The sequence below is a fragment of the Clavelina lepadiformis genome, chromosome 2, assembly GCF_947623445.1.
Source record: "Clavelina lepadiformis chromosome 2, kaClaLepa1.1, whole genome shotgun sequence".
NCBI classification, from domain to species: domain Eukaryota; kingdom Metazoa; phylum Chordata; class Ascidiacea; order Aplousobranchia; family Clavelinidae; genus Clavelina; species Clavelina lepadiformis.
Genome location: NC_135241.1, coordinates 16,944,654 through 16,969,322, shown reverse-complemented (window position 1 = coordinate 16,969,322; position 24,669 = coordinate 16,944,654). Strand labels below are relative to the sequence as shown.

Below are 24,669 nucleotides of genomic sequence, written 5' to 3'. Positions count from 1 at the left end.
CATCGCGACATGCGCAATAAACATCTACTGGCGGAGGTGGATTTCGATGACGCAAATTTTGCATCAGTTCGCTTTGAATACTACACTTTCGTCATCTTCCACGCGACATGCCAACTCACCAACGCATATTTTTAATGGTCATGTCACCTGATACTGTGTAAGGGTCTTCCACGTAATTTCTAAATATTCTTCCTGTTGTTAGCTGTGTATGCAATAGCAAAGAACAAAAATGAGCGCAACTATAATTAAACACTGACCGTTGTAACAATATATGCATTTGTTTAATATGCGGTGTATAGATATAAATAAAAAAGCCAAAAGTTATGCGTAACGCATGGAATAGGAATGCATGAAAATTATAAAGAAGCAATTGAATATCTACGTACATTTACGTTCAAACAGAGCTCACGATTACAGCTGTGAAACTCCCACACGTTTTGGTAGCACTTGAGGGGCCCACACGTACAAAAATGTATATTGTTATATTCTACATAAAATACTGCATTAGGTTCTAGCTGCATTGCCTGCAACAATTCCCAGTATATATAAAGCAGAAATCAAGAAAAATCACTATTACAAATAGAGAAAAAGAAAAAAGGATAGAATTAAAAATTTACAGCAGAGATTCATCACATGCAAATGCCAAGACTTCCGTAAATACATTTTGCGGTTTATTGCAAAACCATTTTATAGAGATGATGCTGTCCAAGGTGATGTTATCATACAGAAAATAATTTTTCCGCGAGCCATATTCATGAAAGAAAGAGCAGGCGAAAGATATCACCATAACAACAAGCGTGTAAGATTACACAACGTCCGCTTGCTTTGCGTTTTTTGCAACGGTGTTTGCTTCCGGTTTGCCTACGCCACCTTGCGACTGAAGACCAGTTTGCTTAATAGCTTGTTTCTGCTTTCGCTTTTCACCAACAGCGGTTGCGGTTTTCGGTCGTGCAGCTGATACATATAAAATGAAGATCAATTAAAAGGTGAAATTACGTTCACAATAACATAATAACTTATAGTTTATTAACGATGAAATTTTCCATGACTGATGAAAATTACTACACAGATCGTAAACACTCTTCTTACCTCTGCCTAGCTTTGGACTCGACTTCCCTTTTTTCTCTTTCTGTTTCTTGTCTACATGAAAAATATACGGTTGAAATTAGTAAATTCCTATGCAGTGTTAAACAATAGCAGAGTGAAAATATAATAAGGCCCATAGGCTATTGCTGAAACGTTAAACTATAAATTTGTCTTAGTAGGAAATATACGTATAATATTGATTATAATTGATTAGTAAATGACTATCTCACAATCTGTGCATATTTTATTTTGAAACTCAAACAGCTATGGCAGGGGGAAATGTTGGACATGAAAACATAAAATTTTCCATGACCAATGCAAAAGTCGTTTTTATGTCGTGGGATGCCAAGTAGTTTACACATGAATATTATCATAACATGAAATCTCTTAACAGAATGAAATACCACCTCCGAAATTACCTTCCTCTGGTTCCGGATGGAGTTCCTTTACTTCCTCATCCTCGTATGGTTCTCGGACTTTCTTTTCGTTTTGATGATCGTCTTTCACATCCAGCTTCTGCCTTAACGAAATCATCGACTTTGGCCAAATTCGTACTTTGTTGTCAGAAACATTTAACTCCTGTGACAGAAAAATGGAAGTTTTGTTTGTTTGCTAAACGCTTATTGGATAAGGTAAAATCAGCAATAGCAATAATAACACCATCAATTTAATGTGATTGATAGCGATCAGCAAATTGTTATCGCTTACTTTTAAAGATGGTAGTTTTCCAATTGATTCCGGTAAGCTTTCCAAGAGATTATCTGAAAGATCGAGCTTTGTGAGCGATTTCATTCGCCAAATATCATTAGGAAGTCCAGAGATATCGTTTCTCGATAGATTCAAAATCTAATGATACAGTAATCAGTTGAGTATACCATAGGTTGACTAAGTGTTTTGCAATGTTTCAGAGCATATGTTAATGCACATGCGCTACCTGCATTCGGTACAAATATGGCATGTCTGATGGAATAACTTTGACCCTATTGAAGGAAATATTCAAGGATATTAACGAGGCCAAAACATCTATTCGGTCGTTTGGAAGTTCGGGCAAGCGGTTGTCTACATAAAAGCATGTGTGAAATGGAAGACTGAAAAGAAAGTTTTAATGCCAACATATCAAGCATACTTACAAATTTATACAAGAGTGGAGAGTAAATAACGTACCAGATAAATCCATCGTTATCAGCTTCTTCAATTCTCCAAAATTTTCTGGCAATTTTTTGACTTTATTCCCAGAAAAATTTAGTATCTGTAAAGATCTGCGGAAAAGTGAACAAACATAAAATCCTCATCAAACACCTGATCCAAGAAGGGAGGAGAAGAAATATTAAAAATTTCATCCCCGAATGTTTACCTCAATTTGACAAGATTTGGCGTGAACACTTCAATGCAGTTATTTTGAGCGTGTAATTCCCGTAATTGTCCGAGAGATCCTATCTGTTCGGGAATTGCTACAATTTCATTGTTTGAAACGTCCAAGATGTGGAGTCCTCGCAGTCTTCCTATATTGCATGGCAACTCTACAGAAACAGTTGTTTATGAAATTTAGTTGTGAAAACGACATGAATAAAGCCCAGATTGAAATTTTTTATGTGCATATGCATCAATTAACCTTTAATATCATTTTTAGCGACTCTCAGTTCCTTCAAGTTCCTGCAGATGCAAATATGCAAAGGAAGTTCTTCCAGTTCGACTCCGGACAAATCCAGTGACGTCATTATCAGATTCAATTCTCTAACAAAAGACAATATTTTCAAGATCTTTTGCAAAATAAATGCTTGGTAAAGTGAAAGTGGAACATTTGCAATTATTGGACTTTTTTGGACACAATAATTTAAATACCTGTGAATTCGAGTAATAAGACTCCGGTTATCTTCACCTCCCGGTGGTGGCAATCGCCACGGATTTCCAGCAAGTTTTAGATTTTTTAGTGCTTTGCTCGCCCCGTGTGGTAAGGCGAAGGTGACGAAGTTGTTGTTGCTAATATCAAAAGTGTGCAACATTTCAAGGTACTTGAAGCTTGCCGGCATCTGTGAGAGCTGATTGCTGGCAAGAAAAAGAACTTCAACAGTCCGCCATTTGCGCAAATCGCTTGGCAAGTCAGTGAGTTCGTTGTCGGATACATTTAGGGTGCGTAAGAGCTGTTGTTCCCCAAGAGAGGTTGGAAGTAATTCAAGCTTGTTGTTTTGAAGGTTGAGCTCCTTTAACGACTTCATGTGGCCAATGGACGGAGGAAGTTCAGTCAGCTGGTTGTGCGAGAGATTTAGAACACTCACCCACCTATTAGATGATAAGTGTATGATTGATCAGTATATGCAAAAACAAAACTCGATAGAGGCACCTTAATGTCTGCAGTTCCGCGGGCAAGGATTTTATTTTGTTATGTGATGCATCCAGTTTTTCAAGATGAAGCAATCCTGCACAACATAACAAAAGTTATAGGTTAAGTATCCAATAGGGTTGAGCAGACTTTACTAAGTAATAATTTACCGACTTACCTATTATTTCAGGTATTCCAGCAATTTTGTTGTTGGAAATATCTAGCTGCTCGAGTGAAAGTAATTCATTTAAATCCGGTGGCAACTTCTCAATTTGGTTGTTATCCAGCAGCAAGGTCTTTAAGCGCTTGAGAGCGCCAATACCCTCCGGAATAAAATGAATCCTAATCACGTAGCTTGAAGTGTGAGTTTAAGATGTTTTTCTTGTTTGCTCAAAACAACGCATGATCCTCTTAAAGATTTTTGAGAGGATACATTTCGATATCATGTTAAAAATTAAAGCATATTATAACTAACCTGTTGCTGGAAAAGTTCGCTGTTCCCAGACTAAACCCTAGGCCATATATTGTCCCTGGGATAGTATCCAAGCGATTATGGGAAGCATCCAGAAAAGATAAGTATTTTAAGGCACCCAGGGCTAGTTAGAGGCAACAAATTATAGCGATATTAATGCAATAAATTTTTCAAATCAACAATCGGTAAAGCGCAATTTAAACCTTAAAGCACTTGTTACACACCTGTTGGCAAGTGGTTAAGGTTGTTATGGGCGACGTTAATGTAAGTTAGTCGTTGCAGCCGGTCAATATCCTCAGGTAGACTCAACAGGCGATTGTTTGATAGATTTAACTGAGAAATGTTGCCCTTGCCTTTTTTAGTGATCACGATAGCCGGAAGACTTTCCAGTAAATTTCCGGAAACGTCTAGAGACTTCGGAAGTCGGTAAATTGATTTCGGAAGGGTTCTTATAGCATTATCTGATACATTGAGCATGGTCATATTGGGGCTTTGGCCAATATTTTTTGGAAGTTTCTTGATTTTGTTATTTGATACGACGCATGTTTCAAGCCCTGTAGCTTTATGAATTGTTCTCGGTAAAGTTTTCAGCTTATTGTCCGACACGTTGAGAGAAGAGAGCTTTTTCAACCTTGAAACGGAAGCCGGAATTGCACCTACAAAAAGAATACGAAACATTTTAAAAAACAGCAGGAAAATGAAATGTAACTAGGAATAAAATAAAATCAGGAAAATAGATCAAATTAAAAATGCATAAGATGTCTGTCGAGCCGAATACTGTAGGTTTACAACGCATGTAATTGCTGGCTGCATTCACCAACCAATTACGTTGTTTTGCACATCTACTTCATGCAAGCCTTGCAAATCTGACATCTTTTTCGGCAATCTTTTCAATTTATTATTTTGAGCTCGGATGATCTGCGTCATCATGGCCACTTCTTCGTTAGCGTACACTTCTTCAGGAAAAGCCTTTCAATAAAAATCACAATAGTAAGAGTTACAATCCAAACAGTTCCGTTAGTCTACATTAAGCCAACATCGGTATTATATGGTCATATCTATACTTTACAAAGGAAGAGATCCAGTAATACCTCCACTTACTTAAAAAAAACTTAGTATAAAATGACTATTTTACAAAGTTTAAAAGTTAACGTAAGTCTATTCTATTTTGCACACCTTCAAATTGATTGTATCCATGTCTATGACAATTTTGTTGCTATAGCGATGCATGTGACGAGCAACATTGCTGGGTACGGATTCAAAAGTACTTCCGGGTCCTACTCGGGGAGGTGGAGCACTATTTTTCTTCCTCCCTCGAGGTCCGGCTGACCTCGACATTGTCCTATCTTGCACTTTTTTAACTGACACCGGGTTATCAGACGGAAAAGATTTTGATTTTTCAATCTGAAAACAGATTACGAAGGTTATAGTTTTCTTTTACGACATTGAAAAATTGATTTGAATTTCAACATGTACGGATAGCAGCCAAGATTGTGTTGACAACATCACACATTTCCCTTATCATGCGCATTGTTCAGTGAAAAAGATGAACCAAAACTGTCTGCTTTGAAAAACAAAACGTTTTCACTTCTTGATCATAGTCTATCATTTCTTTCTTACACTTCTGTTATAGTTTGAGTTTAATTCTGTAATTTGCAAATGGCAATCATCTAAAAATACAGTACCGCCAAACGTAAGCCCATGCTTGGGGCATTTTAGTGAGAAAGCATTTTTCTCACAATAAACGCGATCACCCTAAACTAAACCAAACTGAATTTACAAGACGCAACAATGGCTCTTATTATGTCACAAATAATTTAAAGGGATGTTACAAAACAAGATCGCGACTTTTTCGATGTTAGTACTAATTTCTTTTGTGTTGATCTGTTTATACAAAGGAGACGCATACCCTTATTCCATGACAATAGCTAAATCTTGACAAACGACTTCGGCAACTTATATTTGTCACCGACTCCCAATACACTGAAACAGCTATACATTGACAAAATTGACAAAACAGCAACCCCACAGTAAGTATCGTAACTATTTAATACACAATATTCTGACAGTGAAGTACCTTCAGAAATCCTAGTTTACTGAGAAATTAACAGTGTTATAGCAACGTTCACGAAAGTTATAAACAACTTCTGGTATTGAAAGTTATACGACTGCTGTTTTAAAACATCTTAATCTAAACGCAGAAATCTTCACTATGTTCATTAAAACGCAAAATACAGATGAAAATTTTGATGGAGAATATGTCCACAAAGGTTTCATCATGGCTTATGCGCTAAAATTTGCTACAAACATCGCACTCAGTCAGTGATATATTTCATACATAGATATTACTTTGTTACGAACTCTGCCACACTCAAATGGATGTATATTGGAAACAAGTGTCCTCGACTTTTGGTAAGATAAATCGGCCATTGACACATTCAGGCTACACACACACCGGTATCTCACAAACTCACAAAGTAATTTGAAAAACGAAACGAGAAAAAATTCCAGAATATATCGCAAAAGTTCCATCCAGAAAATTTTAAGTCCAATCGACTTCGATTAGAATTAGACAAACTGAATAAGTACACTGTATATAGATAAAATAACGCAATTGATAGTATGCAACACAGGCCGCTTGAAGACTGCGCGAAATAAAATTGCGCTAATTCACTTTGTCCAAAAGGGTTGGCTACAATAGCCTAAGTGGCAGAGCCATTGCTGCTTATTCATCAACGCTAATATTGCAAAATTATCAAATCTTTGCAACTACAACACTACGCAAAATTAAAGCTTGAGCGGAACAACAGCACATTGTTACAGCAAGTTTAAGTACCTACAGTAAGATTTTTTACAACCACAGACGCATGAATGCAGAGAAGACCAAATATAAGAATGCATTAAATGCTTAAAAAGTCACTCACCCCTACAGCCATCTTTGCTGATCTCGACTGCGAGGCTGTACCGCGAGCAACTGAAACAACGAACACAAACTGCTTTACCTGCTTTTATGAGTTATGAACCGGCAAATTGTTGTTACACGGCGCCTAATTTCCGAATAATTATGCATTGTTTAGGTAATTATTGCGTTTAATGACGAATTTGTCACGTAAAAGAACAAGTAAACAACAACATCACTGTACTGCACTGCAAAGCGTTCAACTCGCATCATGTTCCTAAAGAACTAGAGTACTAGGCAGTAGCGTAGACACTATGTCGGCAGTATACTTGTATAACTACACGCAAGAATTTTCAGTGAGGTAAGGCTTAGCTTTAGCAATCCCTCCGCTGAGGCTATGTGGAACAACGTATTGATTAAAACAAAGAAATGACAACACACTAGATCACTCATCGTTGACAAACTTTCCCAACACACAGATGATGAAAATGTTTGCTTTGTGACTGCATATTTCTCTGGCATTCTGTCAAATGATTTCCATTTGATTTATGGCCCTCACCAAGTTCCAAGGACTTCCACTGAATGACAACAATACTTTTATAAAGAATTTGATTTTAAAGAATATTTAGACTTTTGTTAGGTCATATTCAAACAAAAGCATTAAATCTCATCTTCCACAACAAAAGTCTGTCATTATTCTCCGCGGTGTCGGGTTGCTTAGGAACTAGAAACACGTGTGTAATCGCAGTATTTATTTAGGCGAAGTAAACCAACAAGCCGAAGAAAAGCTGGGAGAGAGGAAAAGAGTTGTGTTTCTTTTATATGAACATTTATCGCCCACTGTGCGCGGTCATGGTATAACATTCTATTTATCCCTCCAAATCTGCCTGATACAACATGTCTTAAAAGAGTTTGTAAAAATCGTGTTTGTACTTGTTCGGCACCGGATACGCATTAAGATGTTCGTTCGTAATGTTGTAATAGAAAAATACTACTTTACTTTTTAATCTAATGATTTTCTTAAGTACCTGATTACCAAAGCATTCGACAATAAAAGAAACGAAACAATAAAAGTACCAAAGTTGAAAAAAAATTGCTTGCGAAAATCGACCAATTTATGAAAATAAAATAAATGTGAAACCCCTAATAGAAAAGTTTGATTCCTCATTATGTTACAGTAGTTACATCATGGTGATGGTACTCTCTACAACAGAACACGCAATGTTATTGGCCTTGGTATGATTGTATTGCAAATAACAAAAGACCAGCGTCTTAATGACTAAAGTTAGTGACTCGATTACAGTCCGACTGGTGTCAGTTTTTGCAAAGACTTCACTTGAATTATTTTGTAGAAAACAACTTAAAAGACTTTACGTCACTCGAGCCAATGCTTTAAAAGATGACATGAAATGATGACTTGACTCGAGTCGATCCTTGTTGTTTAGATTTCAGGATAAGGAAAAACGATTTTTCTTACTAGCGTTCTAACCATTAATGTGTAACTTTAAATCAAGTTTGTTTATCTAAGAACGCGTTCCGGGCCGCAAAACAAAATAAATTTTCAATTAGACTATTTCCGTTTTTGTTGGCAGGTACAGTGTTTTTACGTTTTGTACATCTTGGTTTCAGACACCAATCAACTTCACTTGACTCGAGTTTTTGCTGTAAAATGACTCGACTAGATTCGAGTCACTTTTCACAAAAGGCTCGACTTGACTTACGGCTCGAGTTTGACGACTTGGTTACGACTCTGAAAAAAGTTAAATAGGCTAGAGAAAAGACGTTTTGACATCGTGATTTCTGTAAAAGTATAACTTTTGAAACAATCAGCCATTATTAAAATATGTTCAATTCTACATAATGTGCTATAGCCAGCCTCACATTAAGAAGTTATGAATAAAATGTTAACAATAGACTGTGTCCCTTATAAACCTTAAACAAAACTGTTTGTCTTGGATAACAAAGTGTAAGGGACGATACTTATCTAAACCTTGATTTGGGGATTTTAGGGAGACCAGCGCTGTTTAGCAAACTATAGGCGACTGCCTATGAGACGTAAGATCAAACGAGTTGCCAAAAATATATAAAAAAAATCATTTCTTTTACATTACTACATAGCTGATACATGGGCAGTACCGAACTAAGACTGGGTGGGGCCAATGGTTAAAATTGAGTCAGGGATCAACAATCACAAAACATATCATACTATTGATGATACTAGACGTTTCTAAACGCTTTTCATGCGCAGGTGTCAAAAATATAATTTTCCTCCCACAACATTGCTTCCATTATAATGTAATATGCCTGTATCAAATTCTAAAGACTGTTACTATTTCACCGGAAAAATAGTACGTTCGTAGCTCTTTTCACATGCCCCTTGTTAACTAAACTTAAATGTTATAACATAATAAATAGGGCCATTTTTATTTTGACCTAAAAAAAATTTTTTTTGACTTTATTTTTATCAAATTTTGACTTTATTTTGACCTAACGAAATTGCTTATTTGTAGAGGCCACAGTTCTTCCTCCAGTTACCCAAACATAATATTTTGTCGATTTCAGACCCAAACGTAATATTTTGTCGAAAAGTCAAGGTGTTTTATGGATTATAAAAAGTGCGTCGTGTTTTTGGCGATAGATTTAGGTATAGCTTGTGTTATTTTGTCCTTATGAAAAGGGCACTTTACCTCGATTTTCTCCGCATGGTAAATTCTAATAAACAGCAAATTAAACAGAGAAGAAGTAATGTAACCCCCTTCACTCGGCATAAGGATTACTTAAATACGTAACAATGAATAAACAATGGACAATTTGCGATAAAAGTTACTGCTGATCCAAGTGGGCATTGTGACTTATTTCCTGCTTTTATCGGTTAATATGGTTTAATTGTGTCGCAGTTCCTGATTTACAATCCTTCCAAGAGGATTTTTACAAAAATAACTCTCAAGAAACACAAAAACTTTGTCAAAACCCATAATTTGACAAATTTTGACTTTATTGAAAATTTTGACTTTATTGTAAATTTTGACTTTATTTTGACCTATTAACTTCTTAGAAACACCCCCCTAGGTGCTGAAAACAACTTTATTCTTTGATTCGTGGTCAGACGAGGTCCTTAAAAATGTTTGACTTTATTGACTTTTGCGGGCCCTAATAATAACTTAAACCTATCCTAGGTCTACTTACTAATCTAAATTTAACTTTGATCTAACGCCTATTTTTAACAACGGGCTGAGTGACCTACTTACAGTGAAACATAGTCCTAAATTTCAATCTTAATTTAATCAAAATGATCGACCATACAGAAAGTGAAACGGCTGAAAAATATTTTGAAGATTTTGTATCAGCTAACAACAGATTTCTTTTATTCATTTCGTTTATGTAGCCTATCGTTCGTTTGCTCGTCATTAGTTATTTTGTTAAGCTGAAGGTCAACGAATTCAGATTTGCTCAAATATCGAAACCTACCATTGGTAAGTCTGCTCCCAGCACGAATCCGAATATATTTCAAATCGGCTCATACTCACAGCACAAAGTTTTATTGATGCTAAAGTGAGGATTGATTACCAGTTCCAGAGGAGTAAAACTGTTCAGATAGAAGATAAAAGTACGAACGTGCGGAAACAATTTTTATGGTAAATAAACGGTTATGACCCATGCCATATGTCATCGAATTGGTATATTAGACTGTTAACCGCAAAACCATGTTTTTATCCAAAACGTTGTTTGCTAAAATTGCTAAATCTAGAAACTGAACTAGAATTAGATTTATCACTAGGGCGATTCAAAATCAAATTCGTTTGAAAAAATCAAATTTTCTTTGCTTACTTTTCCGCAAAGTGTTTTAACATATTCCTCACTTTTTCTTGAAAAACATTCAAAACAAGGTTATACCGGTAATACATTGACAATGGCACTTTGGCATAGGCGTATAGCACTTTGATTTTGATCATTTTGTTCCGTGAAGAAGCTTCTTGTTTCACTTACGAAAAGACTTCGTTAGACAAACTAACATTTTTAGCAAAATCGAAAATTAGATTAGATTTAAAATTACTGGTATTTTGCTCTAATTTATTGAATTAGACAACTAGAATAATATCTACTTGTCCAAGTCTGGAATTGATGTATTTAATGTGACACGTAAGATGTTTATGTTATTTGGAAAAATATTAAAGTTGTTCCGGGGTTTCGACAATTCTGTCAACATATTCTGTTCCTTGAAGGTGAAGGACAAGCTAAACCGTGCAAGTTTTGTTTCATTAGCAGCGTGAGCTCGTCTCATACCCAATAGAGAAAAGATGTACGTATGTTGTATATAACTTTCAAGCCAGTTACTAACTGTTAGAAAAGTTATACCAGTAGCCTAAATCTATAAAATGCGCAGTCTGCAACTGCAAGAGCTATATATAGGCAGCGGTCGGATCTCTTTTACTTTTTCCAGCACTCCGACTTGAAGTCTTCAATGAGAAGGTGTTATGAGGCTAAAGAAATTAAAGTATGACGTAATAATTTACATATAATCTTGTATACAAGTGCGCAACCATAAGATGCCCCCAGCTACTTAAAATATTATGTCGTCTGTTTGCGAACTTGTATACTAGACCCCTATTTTCTTGTATTGTTCTTACACCTGGGTACATTCCGTGCGATTTGTACGCTGAAGGTCAGTTTGGCGAACATTATGAGAAGAATTTATGCCAACTGCTGATTCTAAACCAAGAAACACCGTGCTTTTTTGTCTAACAAGAGAAAAATGGTTCAAGAACAAAGTAAATTTGCAGTTGCCATGTTTGCCTCAAGTCTAAAAAGAGTTTATGCTGTTTGACTGTAGGTCATGCCGAAGTGACCAAAGATCTTGAGCGTAATTCATGTGCAATGCACCTTGGTTATGACATCCTGACGGACCAGGTTGCAGAGCTTCGGATAGGCACAAACGCACTCAGTACTGTGTTTCTTGCCACAGCGTACTTAAGGTGCGTAATTTCGTACAGTTTTCACTCAATTGTCCATTGATTTAGAGATTGAATTAGTGAAATTGTGTAATTTCCCACTTAATGACCCAAGTGCGAATTTCCTGTGCATCCAAGCATTTTTGTGCACACAAAATTTTGCTGAAAACGATCATACTCTATAGTCCAGCTGGCAAACATCTGCATGATTGCTGTGTCGAGCCTCAGTTAAGCCCCACTTGAGAGATGGGGTCTAGTGCAGAAGAAATAGAAATACAACTATAGTAACATGTGGTTGTGCCCCGGATTGCTGAGCATGGCAGCTTGGAGCAAGATTTTGTGTACGCAAAAATGCTGGGACGCACTGGAAGTGTTAGGTGCATAATTACAAAATCTGACAGTAATTTACGCTGTTTGACTAATTCAATTGAAAATTGAATGCGTAGAAGTTTTGTCCTTGTTAAAAGTGCCACTGAAGCTAGTGAGAAGCACTATTGCGTGTACATGTGCCAAACTCTGCAGTCTGCGTTGTGCAAGTTTGTTAGTAACTCAGTTAATATTTTCTTGTGTTAAGCAGGTTAAATTGGCAAGAGCAAGATTTAAGAACTGCTTAAGTGGTTACTGGTTTTGTATATAGTTTATTACTGTTATTCATTGGCTGAAGGATGCCTTTTATTACTCGAAGATTGCTTTCAAAAGTTCAACAGCCGTTGGTTAATGCTGCAAAGGTTGTGATATGCATCAATTTAGTATTAACTTTGATTTAAGGCTGTTTTTTGGTATGACTAATCCGAAATATGTCATGACATTGCAAATTACGTAACATAGGCTATTATATAATAAAAAAATTGTATGTCCCACTCATGTTTGGTGCATTATGATCATTATGTTAATGCCTAGTATTGTAGATTTCTTGCTGCCTTGTAACAAGACATGTTTGCAAATTGCATGAGTTAGTTGTTCACCAGCCACTGAACTATTTTTTTAACTATCACAATGTATTTTTGTACTTGCAGGCAGCAGATACAGTGAAGGTGTCAGTCTTGGTTCATGGGGTCCCTAATTCAAAGCCCACCAAGGTTACAGATCCTACTGAGGCCGGAACGGGAGAAATTGGTTGGAACTGATTTTGTGTTTGACATCGATTCATTTGAGAATTTTTCAACTGTATTCGTAACTCTTTCAACAGTTGTGCAGTGATATAAACATATTTATGCTCGATTCTTATTTAGGTTGGACTACACAATCAAGGGAAGAATTGGCTCGAGTTTTTCCACACATGGTTGCAAAACAAGATTATCACATTGTGAGTATAAATGTATAGCTTTGTTTATTTGCATTACCATACCAAGTTATACAAGGTTGTTTGTACAATGTTTACAGAGTATGGTCAAAAAAGGCATACCAGTTCACAAATCTGGACCATACGATTCTATCCAAACCAAAGTTTTTTATGGGTCAACATTCATTTTGTTTGCTTATTTTATGTATTTATATTACGAAATGATTAAAAATTCTTAAAATTTTTTTGATCATAAAAGAATAGTCGAAATTTGAGTATCTTGTCTGTTGGTTTAAAGTTGAGATAAATATAATTGGTCAAAAATGTACATCCGAAATATTTTGTGGTTTTTATTGGCATATATAGAAGCTCAGAATAAATAACTGACTAACTGCAGAACCATTCAATCTCGGGCATGACCTGATGTAAAAAATCATGCAAAGATACTTAAATTGCACTTTTGTGAAACTTATTGATTTTCACCCCCATGTTCATCGCCTCCATCTTCAAGTGGTGGACCATTATCAGCTTGTCCCCAGGCGAAACCTCCAGGTCTTTCTGCCTCTGGCAAGGTTGCATACTCATCAGCATCAGGTGGCGGATCAAATAAGTACTTTCTGGAAGTAATAACATATGGTCAGAATAGGAAATATTGGAAGGGTATGAAGCAAAGTAATCAGCAACTAACAATATTCTGGGAGTATGCAAAATCTTGAAACCAGCGGGTTGCTCAGGAAATGCATCTTCAAGGAAGTAGTATATATGCCCACATGCAACACCTGAGCCAAAACATTGTACTTTTTACTTAGTAATCCAAAAATATAAATATGAAAAACATCAGGTTATTTACCAATAGCATCAACAATGATGGAGTTTCCTAACATGATTGAGAAGCCAATTAGTACCCAGGGGAGATATGGCGCCTGAAGAAAACATGGTAATGCCAATGCAAACTTAAGAAAAAGCATACTATAACCAACCACATTATAGCTGTAAAAATATTACAAGACTGCCTTACCCGGAATGTTATCACACCAAAAAAACTCATCCTCACATATGGATTTCTCCTACTCCAAATATACACCAACATTATTGTGAAAGCTTGTCCAAGAAACACCAGATTTACAAAGAATGCTACAAGCTGTCAATTGATAACTAAGGAATATACTTTGTTTTAAAAGAGGGTTGGTTCCCTTGGAGTAGCACCCATGGAAACCTACTTCGCTACTTCAAAAACCTTCAATTTTGATTACAAATCATAGTCAACATGATAAGTTAAGGTTTTCAATGCAAACCTTAGTTAACGTATAAAAGCATTATCCATTATGACATTGTAACTTAGAAAACATCTATACAATCAGTGAATTAATGACACAATTATAAGCTGTAAGTTCTGCTTAACTAAAGGATACTGTCATTGCCGTTCCTCCTAAAATAAACATAAAAACAAAATCAGCAGTCCTTCCTCGAAAAGAACCTTCTTCTAACATACGACAGTAGCGATATCTTAATAGTGAATTTAGTTAAGGATAAAATAAAAAATATTTTACTGTATAGCATCTAAACAAAATTGAAATACCCAATAAACAAGTAATATTTACTATGCCCATTGCACAGTACTAACTAATAATTAATTAATTATTCTCATAAAGGATACAAAAATAACATGTTAAAAAAGAAATTAAACTCCAGTTTTCCAAAGAATAGAAAGTTTGTGATCAACCTCCATAACTGATATTCCTTGAAGATAAGCTCTGGATTAAAATAGATCTGGAATGGTGATATCACTTCCAATTGCTGTAAAAATGACAGAAGCTCAACATTAATTGTGCATTTTTTGGGTCTGTTGTACCTTTGCATTCTTACAAGAAGGCCTTTGTGGAAAAGAGTTATAAAATATATAGAGAAAAAATTAATAACACTAATCAACAGCAAATTTTAATCGGAGATGGCTTTGTGTTCCTGTTTTGTTGCTTATTTATTTAATTATTAAGGGCATATGTGATATGCTTTAGGTCTTGAATTATCGGTAGTTTTAGTTGTTTGTAGCGTTGTTTCATTTGAACGCAAAAATAACAATCAGTTTTTTAGAGCTGTATGATTGCTGTATAGTGTATGTGCATTGGTTTCATCGTCATCATTCCAAGAAAGTGCAAAAATAGTCCAGACTTGTTTTGTTATGTTTGTGGTAGTTTTACGTTTAAAACTCAACGGCGAGCCATCAGAGCAGATCTGAGAAAAGTATACAAGCAGTGTTTTATTTCAACTGTTGTCCATTGGGAGATGAAGACAAGCAGTGAGCTCCGTATCAAATATGAACTCCTTGTTCAAGTGGCTCGAGTAATTGGCTGAACAAACGAACACCAGCAATAGTTTTTGCTATTCCTATGATATGCAGGAAACCTAAAGACCACTTTCTTGGAATGATGGCGATTTCCTATTATACTGCTTCGCAATATAACAAGAAATAATGGCCTGCAAAAGTTTCATACAGCCCAAGAAGTTTAGCTACTTTTCTTTAGGAATTTTAGCTAACCTTAATTTGCTTGTAGTATTGTGTGTGGGCGGAGGAGTTAAAAGCAATGATTTTGTCTAGAACAACAACGATTTGCGAGATGCCTAATTGCATGTTAGAAGTGTAATACCACCGATAACATAATAGCAATTCTGGAAATTGAATAAGATGTATCAGCAACATTTCTAGTTAATTTGTTGTTTCATTGGTTCAAAGCACTTTCACCATACACAAAAAATATCCGGAAGCTATTTAAGGAAGATTTTTAAAACATTCTGATGATATTAATTTGAAACAAAGTTTGGTTAAATCCAAAATAACACTAAATTCATAAAATCCAAGTATCTTGAAAGCCTGATGTGCTAGAGAAAAAACAGACAGATTTGGGATCAGCGCAAAAAATCATTCACGGAAGTTCAGTTGCTTTTCTAATTAAAAGTTTAAGTGGAAACTTGTTGACCAGTATAATTTTTCAACATTCAAACCTGATTTGTGAGCGCAAAACCAATAGATACTTCGTTTTCTAAGCCATCCATAACAACACAATGCATTAAAGCTGGAGTTTGAACATGAATTTATAGCCTAACTAATAATATATCAAAATTGAAGGATTAAGGTTTCAGCCATAGTGGAAAGTGTGGCACTGGCAGGCATGAAATTCAAGAACAAGCATGCTGACATGTTTATCCTCATCCGATTTATAATAAACAAAGAAAGAATTGATTCAGTGCATGCCATCAGGCCAAAACTTGTGTCTTCATCAGGCGAGGGTTTCACAAAATGGTATTAAAATGTTTATCCTCAAGTTAAGGAAACTCTTTGCATAACTTAAACTCATAGTTTAAGCGCCAGTCACTGAGCTTGTTTTATGCAAGTTCTGATTGGCACAAACATTTTATTTTGTTTATTACAGTACTGCAGTATGAAGTCACTTTGTTAGTTGTTAGGCCTACTATACATGCATTAAATCAAAATAACTCAAATTATTCCTTAACCATTATTACTTACTACTGCCAAGGTTGTAAACAAGCATGCGGTTGCATACGTCCTCGTAACGACTGGAACTTGCATGTATGCCTCGTGGAATGATATGTGAGCCATGTTGAATTAGAATCAATATCATTACAAAAACACAAGACAATATTTTAGAGAATCAACACCTACGTCAGTATACAATGTGATATGTCAACGTGAAGAAATTTGGGACTTTATCTTACGTTACATTTGCCATTACAGTTTCTCTGTAACAGTTGATAAGTTCCTACACGGCAATTGGACACGTCGACCGTAGATTGAATTGGGCAAGCAAATTTATCCGTTAGCGCTACCATACGGAATAGTTCCACAAACATCTGTGTAGTATCATACTCCGATAAAACAGTTTTCTAATCTTTAAGGAAGCTTTTAAACTTTTTATTTTATAATAATCTTGTGACAATTGGTAGTAGTTCTTCTTTTAATTCATAAAATACAATTTCTGTAATTTACTTGATTAATAAAACGAAACGTTCGGTACGACGCATATAACAATCAGCTGATTTGTTGCTTTCGCTATGAGAAATTGAGCGTGACGGTGAAAACAAAATATTCTGTTTAGTTATGGTTTATCATGTGATGTTGTGAACTTTCCATTTCGTTTGTTTACTGTACACATGTTTGTCGTTTATGTTCGTAATTGTTTCTTTGTTGTAATTAGGTTTTCCTATTTGTGCGTAATAGATTTCGATTTGTAGATGAAATAGTTCAGTAGGTGTTTTCTGTAGCCCAATCGTGTTGACCAGGATTTAGTAGCCTGCTGCTTTAGGCCTAGTATGGGCTAAAATATTTGGCTTCTGACTGGTGGGTGAAGTCTTCTAAATGAAAAAAGAGACCCACAACCAGATAACATCGCCATTAGAGTAATTGATGTCTTATACTCTAGTACAGCGTGGTCCAACTTCTTTTCATCGCGGGCCAAAATCAGAAAATTTTTTTATCTTGCCGGCCAATGTTTTTAAATTAGAACTGAATAGCTTAGCTATTTAGCTATTAAATGCTGATCAATGTGACATATGCGGTCGAGGTTCTTCCTCGACAATAGCGACTATCAAAGCTGACTATCAGTTCGTGGGCCAAAAAATCGGTGCTCGCGAGCCAACTTTGGCCCGCGGGCCTGCAGTTGGACCACGCTGCTCTAGTATATGCATATATAGAATTGTTTAGGAAAACTACTTTATGCATTCTATAATTCTAATTGGTTACCAAAAGTCCAAACACAGTGTAAAATTTTAAGATTGGTGCATGTCGGCATTTAACTAGTCAAGCAAACCATTAATTGCACTTTGGAGATATCGTCAAAAATGGCATTTTCTTTCAACCAAGGACTTGGGTTGTTGGTTGTATTGCATATGGTAAGAATTCATGAAATATTACAGATATTGTTTCACATTAGCTTCACTGCATCAGTGTTTCTGTTTACCAAGTACCGTATATGTTGAGTGCCAGGGAGACAGACATTCAAACAGAGTTTGAACTTTAAATGGCTTAGAATTTCAAACATTTTATTGCAATACCTAAATTATTTTATCTACATTTAAAGGTTTTATAATCGTAAAATTTAATCTTTTTAAACTATTGATTTTGTTTGGAAAGTTTGTTGACATTTAGAATGCCAAGATTTTGTTGAAAACCAAAATTATTGATATTTTAAGCCATACCATTTTGTTCTACAGCCAAGAATCACAGATAACAACCATCCATAGTGAAAAGTGTGGAAGCTACATGCACAAGATTCATCAACATGCACGCTGAATGTTTTACTTATCACGCCGATTTATAGTAAATAAACAAAGAAAAACTGGTTGTTTGAATGCCAGTCTATAATAAATAAACAAAGAACTGAGGCTTCAGTGCACGCCATTATGCCAGAATTTGCGAGTGTACATGATTTCTCATAGAAAACTGCCGTATTTTCCCTTCTGGATAACCATCAAACCAGTTAATGTTAAACTTAATAAAAAAATAATACTTATATCTCAGCCTCGTTACTCCAATAAAGCCTTAAATAGCTACAATCAACTTTTTGCATGGCCATTCTGACCTAACCGCCTATCTTTAACAACAGGTTGCATGACCTACATACAGTCAAATAGTCACTTTGTTTGAGAATACGTATTGCTAAGTAATTATGAGGCATAATTTATGTCAGAGTGGTGTTCAGTTTTAAATATGTTGCTCCACTGGAAACCTTCAGTCTAACAAAGATATTCTCCATACAGGATTGTCGTTTACAAAGATTAGACACCCTTTTACTTTGCTACAGTAACAGCCTATTGCAGTGTGAAAATTTATTGAAATGGCTGATCCACAGAATAATTTTGATTCTGATGGTAATTCACCGTTGACTTTAAGTGGAAAGTACTCATTTCAAGTGGTAAGTTTTTTTTATAGGCAAACATTTCTTTGCCAATTTTGGGTGGAATTAATTTGAATTTATATCTGTTTCCGAAGTGTGGTATATCACTATTTGTTCTGTTCCTAAGTATATACATGTTAATATTAATAATTATTAGCCATTGCTTTAAAGGATGATGCGGCAACTGTGTTTCAAAAATCAGCTGAAATTTTGACTGTTATTGATGTCTATAGCATTGCTTCAAGTGTTGGAAGAGAATTTGAACGACTAACTGATGCCTTTGGAGGTAAGATATAAGTTATGTGAAGACAAGATTTTGGATGACACTTTTGTGAATGTAAGGATAAAATCCAACCATACCTTTTGCTGGTAAAATTTGTTGTTATTTTGTGCTTTTATCTAAAAGTTGATAAACTAGTTAACTGTGTGAGTTTACTGGAATAAATATTAACTGAGACTTGTTTCTACTAGGTGCAATATTTGTTGGAGTAATGCCAAAAATAATACGAATATTGGAAATGCTTGAAGACTTGGTAAAGAAACAGGATGGAAAAATGGATAAGATAACAGAGCTGACTGCAGCAGTGCAAAAATTACAGCTGGATAGCATGTTAAAAGATGAAAAGCAGCAAGAGGTAAAAAGAACTTGTTTTTTAGAACTTTTAATACTCTTTAGTAACAACATTATAGTGAAGTCAATATATGGTTTGGCTTAACCTTTTAAATCTATTAGAAAAAATTGTATTGCAGGAAGTAGAAATAGTTGAATCTGCTTGGAAAGACGAAACTAGAGGTTTGTTAGAAACCGTTTCAACGTTAGAAGAGGACAATCGACGCTTGACTGCATTGCTTACTGAAAAGTTGGAGGTAGGAGAGCAACTACTCTTAAGCAAGTAAAGTGGTAAAAACAACAATTATAAACAAACATTGCTTGCACTTTTTATACTTTAAGGTTGTTTGGTGATTGTAATAGACTAGTTTAATTTCCAAATTTTATAAAATTCCCTGTTGTGCTCAAAGGAGCTTGAAGTGAATGACAACAACAATGCTCAAATGTTTCATGATCAACAAAATGTTTTTGTTGCCAATCTCACCGAACAGATGGAAAAGCAACGCACTGAGATAAAAAACAAAAATAAACTATTGGACGAAAATGCACAAGAAATAGATGCAGTAGGTTGATAGCTGATGTAACGTTGACAGTATTTTTCCAAACTAACTTGTATAAGGTAGTCCATTATAATTGTATGCAACTATTTGTGTTATTTCAACCGCAGTTACAGTCACAAATTACCCGTATGACAAAACTGAACGTTGATCTTCGCAACAAAGCTGCCTTACTTGAACAACAAGGAAAATCTTTGATTGAAAAACAATCTGAACTAGAGGCTCGTTTATTTACCAAAGGAAATGCACTCACAGATTTGCAAATGAGGTAATGTTGTTTTGAAGTGTAAAACAAATCGATTTCCTGCTATATTTCCTTTGGAGTTTATTCCTTAGAATATTCCATCTGGCAGCCTTGAGTTTAGGTTGATTGTTCGCTAATCTGTTTTCTCAGTCGTAGTTCAAAATAAAACTGGTTGTATTATTTGATTTGTTAAGTTTAACTTGTATTCAGATCGTTACGACAGGAGAAAAATTTTTGTGGTACTTCATCACTAGAAACCAAACACTGTGCTACATCAGTCAATTCTAATGATGAAAATGTAGGTTTTTTTGTCGATATTTTTCAGCCTTTTGTGCAGATTTTTAAAAATTTTCAAACGCTTCCTTAACTTTAAAAATTGTCAATTCTTTTAGTGGCCAGGTGACCCATTGATGTCAAATAAGCAGATTATTGATCTTACCGATCCCAACAGACCCCGGTATACATTGCAAGAGCTACAAGAAGTGTTAAATGATCGAAATCAGCTAAAAGCAAGGTGTTTTCTTTTAGAAGAAGAACTTATTTTCCATCGAGGGTAAATGTGCTAAATCATTATTAAAGTTGCTACATTGTGCAGTAATAACATTCAATTCTACTTCATTTTATTTGGTTTTTTATTGATTTAATTGTTGCTTTTACTATTTTTATATATGCTTTGCTAGTTTGTTGGTTAAGAAACTAATTTTTGCGCATGATCTGTAATTGTATGTGTGTCACTAAAGAATCCATTGCCTCAATTTTATTAGCCATTACCTCAGTATCGTGTTACCAGATGATATACAAAGTATCAAGATAAAGTATACAGTGATATGATGATAAGACATGTTTATATTTATATTAATTTTGTTTTTTAATGAACTTCTTTTTTTGCATGAAGTATTGCCAGGAAATATGGAATGTGAGTACATGTGTTATGAACAATTTTTCTTAGAGTTGTTTGTTTACAATTGTAACAGCATTTCAATCAAATCTGGACCTTGCTTGTATACTACTTTTGAGATTGCATGCTGAATAATTTTGGCCAATGTGCAAATTATCATACATTAATAACAGGAAAACTTTTTTCAGTAGCTTTAGGAATAGAAATTAACAATGTAGAATAACTTCATCAAATTGCATGTGCACATTATTTGAAATTTAAATGATTTGGGATGTGAATAATGCATATTGAGTGCAATGTTTTCTTTATTTGACAATACCAGGTTTTACACCATTAACAATAGCACTATTAATCTGCTATTTGTGTGGTGTGTTGCGAGTTAAAGTAACCTAAGTTGTATATATATAAAGTTGAAAATCTACTTCTGCCAAAACTATTATATATACACTACAGTTTCATATATATCTATATCATTAATAAATTTGGTTGTAAACTTGCCAAAAAGTTGCAATACTGGCCATGCCAAATAGATAGTTTGATTCTTCTACAGAGATGAAAAGTGGGAAGAACTGAACGACAGTGAAATAAAAGAATCTCGCCATTATGCGGAAGAGCACCAAGAAGCGAAGTCGGCACCAACCGAAAGTGGAATACGTAAATTGTAAGTTAATTTTGTATTATTTGTAATATTGTACCAAACCATTGAAACCAACAAATTTGGGTATAAAGACTGTAGGTTATTCTTTAAATTTTTTAATTTATGTAACTTCCTCTCCTTATCTAAATATTTTCGTCCAATATTCTTTTATGTTTCCTATTGATGTACTTTTCATCAAATATGGTGAAATTGAACAAATTTTCAAACTTTTTGCAATTGGCTTTTTTTCTGTTGTTATTTGTTCATGTGTACTTCTGTAATAATCACAACGCACACTGCAAATCTTCTGCAGCTTTTCATATCTGACTGGTCGCCATGGAAATAGTAAACAAATCACGCAAAAACAACAACATCATCAAGTTGTTGAAAGTGAAGAAGACAGTGAAAACTTAGTAAATACAGGAGAGGTGAATCAATTTCTACCTGGTATTAACATAAACAGTGCTCTACACGAACAGAAGGAACCATCTGAAATGACAACTCTTTCTTCCAATGCTGAGGAACTCGATGATTTGTCGCCATAAAAGTGTTCCTGAGGCTTCACATAAAACGATTTTTTTATTTCCTATTTATCTTTTTCTTTTTTGAATCATTTGATGAAGGTTGTTGTCAGTTGGAGCACAAAACGCTAGGCCTTGCTTTCTGAGCTTTGTGTTGTTTTGTGTATTTCCCGCTTCAATGCTACCCATAATCAAACCAATCTATTGTAGTTTCCAAAAAAGATTTTACAAACTGAGCTAAATCTGCATGTGCAATGCCACTCGGATTCACTTGTTTGTTTAAAATATGAAGAGTATATTACAGAAGATATCATGTGGCTCCTTTTCGTTGCTTCCTTTAATTACTGTATGAGCACTGTTGTAAGTTTTTAATCAACCTAATGTAGTTCTTTTTCATATTACTTTCTGCTTTTCCGTTTTAATCCAATATTCTGCTTGCCATAATGTTTTGTTTCTTATTTTATCAATCTTTCTTTTGCTTTTTCTATTGCCTTATTCTAAAAAGCGAAATGAAATTGAGTAAAAGTTTGTAAAAATCGTGAAGTGAGAAAATATGTCTGAGAAATTTTAGCATTTTTTGTTTTTCATTATCTGGAAGTACTGTTTTTCAAAAGATTTATTTAATTATTTCTTTGCCAGGTTCGTTAATTTATCACACAATTAGCTTCTTAGCAATGTAATAAGTATGAGCTTTGTGAAAACTTGCAAAGTTATCACTGTTGCACTTCGTTTGTTTACTCGTTTGCCATTGCCATTGTGTTGTTTTTACCATGTTTTAAACTATTCATTTGTATTTTCGAAAAAGATCTCGCTAACGCAAAGTTAATTTCAATTCGTCATCTTCAAAACGTCGATTCCTTATTATTTTGTCTGGTACCTTCCGTGTTCTTTGTTATCTTCCCGTTTAGATATTTATAATACCAACACAATAATAATTTAAACTTAATTGGAGTTGCAACAAGTCGAAAATAGGCCGACATTGTATATCTAAATTGCTGTTGCTTGCTATATTTACACAAAATGGAAAATTAGTGTTTTGGTGAGCAATCCTTAACAATAATAATTTTGTAGACCGCAACCAATTGGAACAAAAAATGTCTCTGCAATCATGGAAATGTTTTTCAGGTTTTTTATTAAAGATGATTTTACAAAACGCGGACGCATTTTTACTTTACTTTAGTCCGGACATGTTACCTTATCGTTTATTTTTTACCCTTAATTGGGCGGAATGAAAAACACGTTAACACGCAGTTACCAGTAACAATTATAACACAAAAATGAGAACATGCTCACGAAAAATTAATGAACATGAAAATGTGGCACGGTCCAAGAGCTTAATCTTCAAACATGCAAGACAGTAATAGTACACTAGTGCTGTACGATGTGATCTATGCCGGCCACCAAACGTTTTTAAGCTATACTTGATGGTGGCCGGTCAATTCATCCAATGTACGATTAAACCCAGAGCAATACAACTCAAGGAATGCCTAACTCAGATGATAGTTAGGTCGTTATGAACTTAGCAATAGATAACTTAATACAGATTGATCGGCGTTACAAAAGATAAATCAGCGACACCTCACCTATCGAAATATCCGATACGTTACAGACTCTGGGTTAAATCAGCCTGAAACCAAACCTGATTTTCACAAATGTTGTCGTAGATCGGTTTTTCAAAATACTATTCAAGTAGAAATGCCTTGCACTGTCATCTTCGCCTTGTGTCTATATGTACAAACATATTTTTTAATTATAAAAATCAAGGTTGAGTGGTTTCGTAGATGTAATTGTTTCATAGCGAGGCGGGCCACAGTAATTGAAAAGCGCGTATAAGAGCATAAGGTTTGACGTAATGCATTATTCAAGTCGTTATAATCCTGGAATAACTACATGTCGGCCATAAAATTGGCAGTTAGCAAGTATTTTACTCGTTTTACGTTTAAAAAAAACTTATGCATTGTTCTGCAAACTTATGTTTGGGTATAAGATTGTTTTTATTGAATAAAAAGCATGGGTGGAGGAATTACGAAGATGACAGGTATGAACATTCGTACGCAAATACTTAGTCTTGACATTGTGGCTGAGCAGAGCTGTAGGCTAATTTAATAACTTATTTGTGAAAACGTCGATACTTTTAAGATTAGTGACTAGTCACTGGTCAGTGATGTTGGTCCTGCACAACAAATGTTAAAAAACATAGTTACAACTTTTTACACGATGAAAGCTCAATGGCTGCTGAAGATTTATTACTTCTGTAAAGAAAAATTGTTGCGCCTATTAAATAA

The 24,669-nt window shown here is 34.9% G+C and overlaps 4 protein-coding genes across 7 annotated transcripts; 2 read left to right on the top strand and 2 right to left on the bottom strand.

Moving 5' to 3' along the window:
* Positions 1 to 226: 226 nt before the first annotated feature.
* Positions 227 to 7,250, bottom strand: LOC143447044 (uncharacterized). Its single transcript, XM_076946965.1, has 16 exons — positions 6,803 to 7,250; positions 5,055 to 5,282; positions 4,700 to 4,847; positions 4,103 to 4,534; positions 3,882 to 4,002; positions 3,585 to 3,748; positions 3,428 to 3,503; positions 2,929 to 3,366; positions 2,699 to 2,820; positions 2,441 to 2,606; positions 2,251 to 2,345; positions 2,021 to 2,145; positions 1,795 to 1,932; positions 1,506 to 1,665; positions 1,090 to 1,140; positions 227 to 954 (listed from the first exon to the last, which is right to left on the bottom strand). The coding sequence occupies exons 1-16, from the start codon at positions 6,812 to 6,814 to the stop codon at positions 806 to 808; spliced, it is 2,625 nt and encodes an 874-aa protein (XP_076803080.1). The 5' UTR covers positions 6,815 to 7,250; the 3' UTR covers positions 227 to 805.
* A 5,030-nt stretch (positions 7,251 to 12,280) lies between these two features.
* On the top strand, positions 12,281 to 13,345 carry LOC143446232 (uncharacterized). Its single transcript, XM_076945778.1, has 4 exons — positions 12,281 to 12,454; positions 12,743 to 12,842; positions 12,959 to 13,032; positions 13,110 to 13,345. Exons 1-4 carry the CDS (start codon positions 12,392 to 12,394, stop codon positions 13,245 to 13,247), a joined length of 375 nt encoding a protein of 124 aa, XP_076801893.1. The 5' UTR covers positions 12,281 to 12,391; the 3' UTR covers positions 13,248 to 13,345.
* LOC143446231 (derlin-2-like) lies at positions 13,346 to 16,812 on the bottom strand. The gene is made up of 7 exons (XM_076945777.1): positions 16,532 to 16,812; positions 14,666 to 14,805; positions 14,421 to 14,514; positions 14,027 to 14,149; positions 13,859 to 13,931; positions 13,697 to 13,787; positions 13,346 to 13,625 (listed from the first exon to the last, which is right to left on the bottom strand). Exons 1-7 carry the CDS (start codon positions 16,622 to 16,624, stop codon positions 13,478 to 13,480), a joined length of 762 nt encoding a protein of 253 aa, XP_076801892.1. The 5' UTR covers positions 16,625 to 16,812; the 3' UTR covers positions 13,346 to 13,477.
* A 325-nt stretch (positions 16,813 to 17,137) lies between these two features.
* On the top strand, positions 17,138 to 23,319 carry LOC143446230 (RILP-like protein 1). Of its 4 annotated transcripts, none has more exons than XM_076945773.1 (13): positions 17,139 to 17,421; positions 17,796 to 17,913; positions 18,235 to 18,935; positions 19,089 to 19,203; positions 19,389 to 19,552; positions 19,668 to 19,784; positions 19,938 to 20,090; positions 20,195 to 20,352; positions 20,539 to 20,626; positions 20,721 to 20,881; positions 21,224 to 21,244; positions 21,777 to 21,887; positions 22,177 to 23,319. In XM_076945773.1, exons 3-13 carry the CDS (start codon positions 18,858 to 18,860, stop codon positions 22,406 to 22,408), a joined length of 1,398 nt encoding a protein of 465 aa, XP_076801888.1. In that variant the 5' UTR covers positions 17,139 to 17,421; positions 17,796 to 17,913; positions 18,235 to 18,857; the 3' UTR covers positions 22,409 to 23,319. The 4 variants fall into 4 exon arrangements, with proteins under 4 accessions (XP_076801891.1, XP_076801888.1, XP_076801890.1 ...); XM_076945775.1 differs by having other exon boundaries at positions 17,139 to 17,913; positions 18,235 to 18,340; positions 18,781 to 18,935; XM_076945772.1 differs by having other exon boundaries at positions 17,139 to 17,913.
* Positions 23,320 to 24,669: the final 1,350 nt, after the last annotated feature.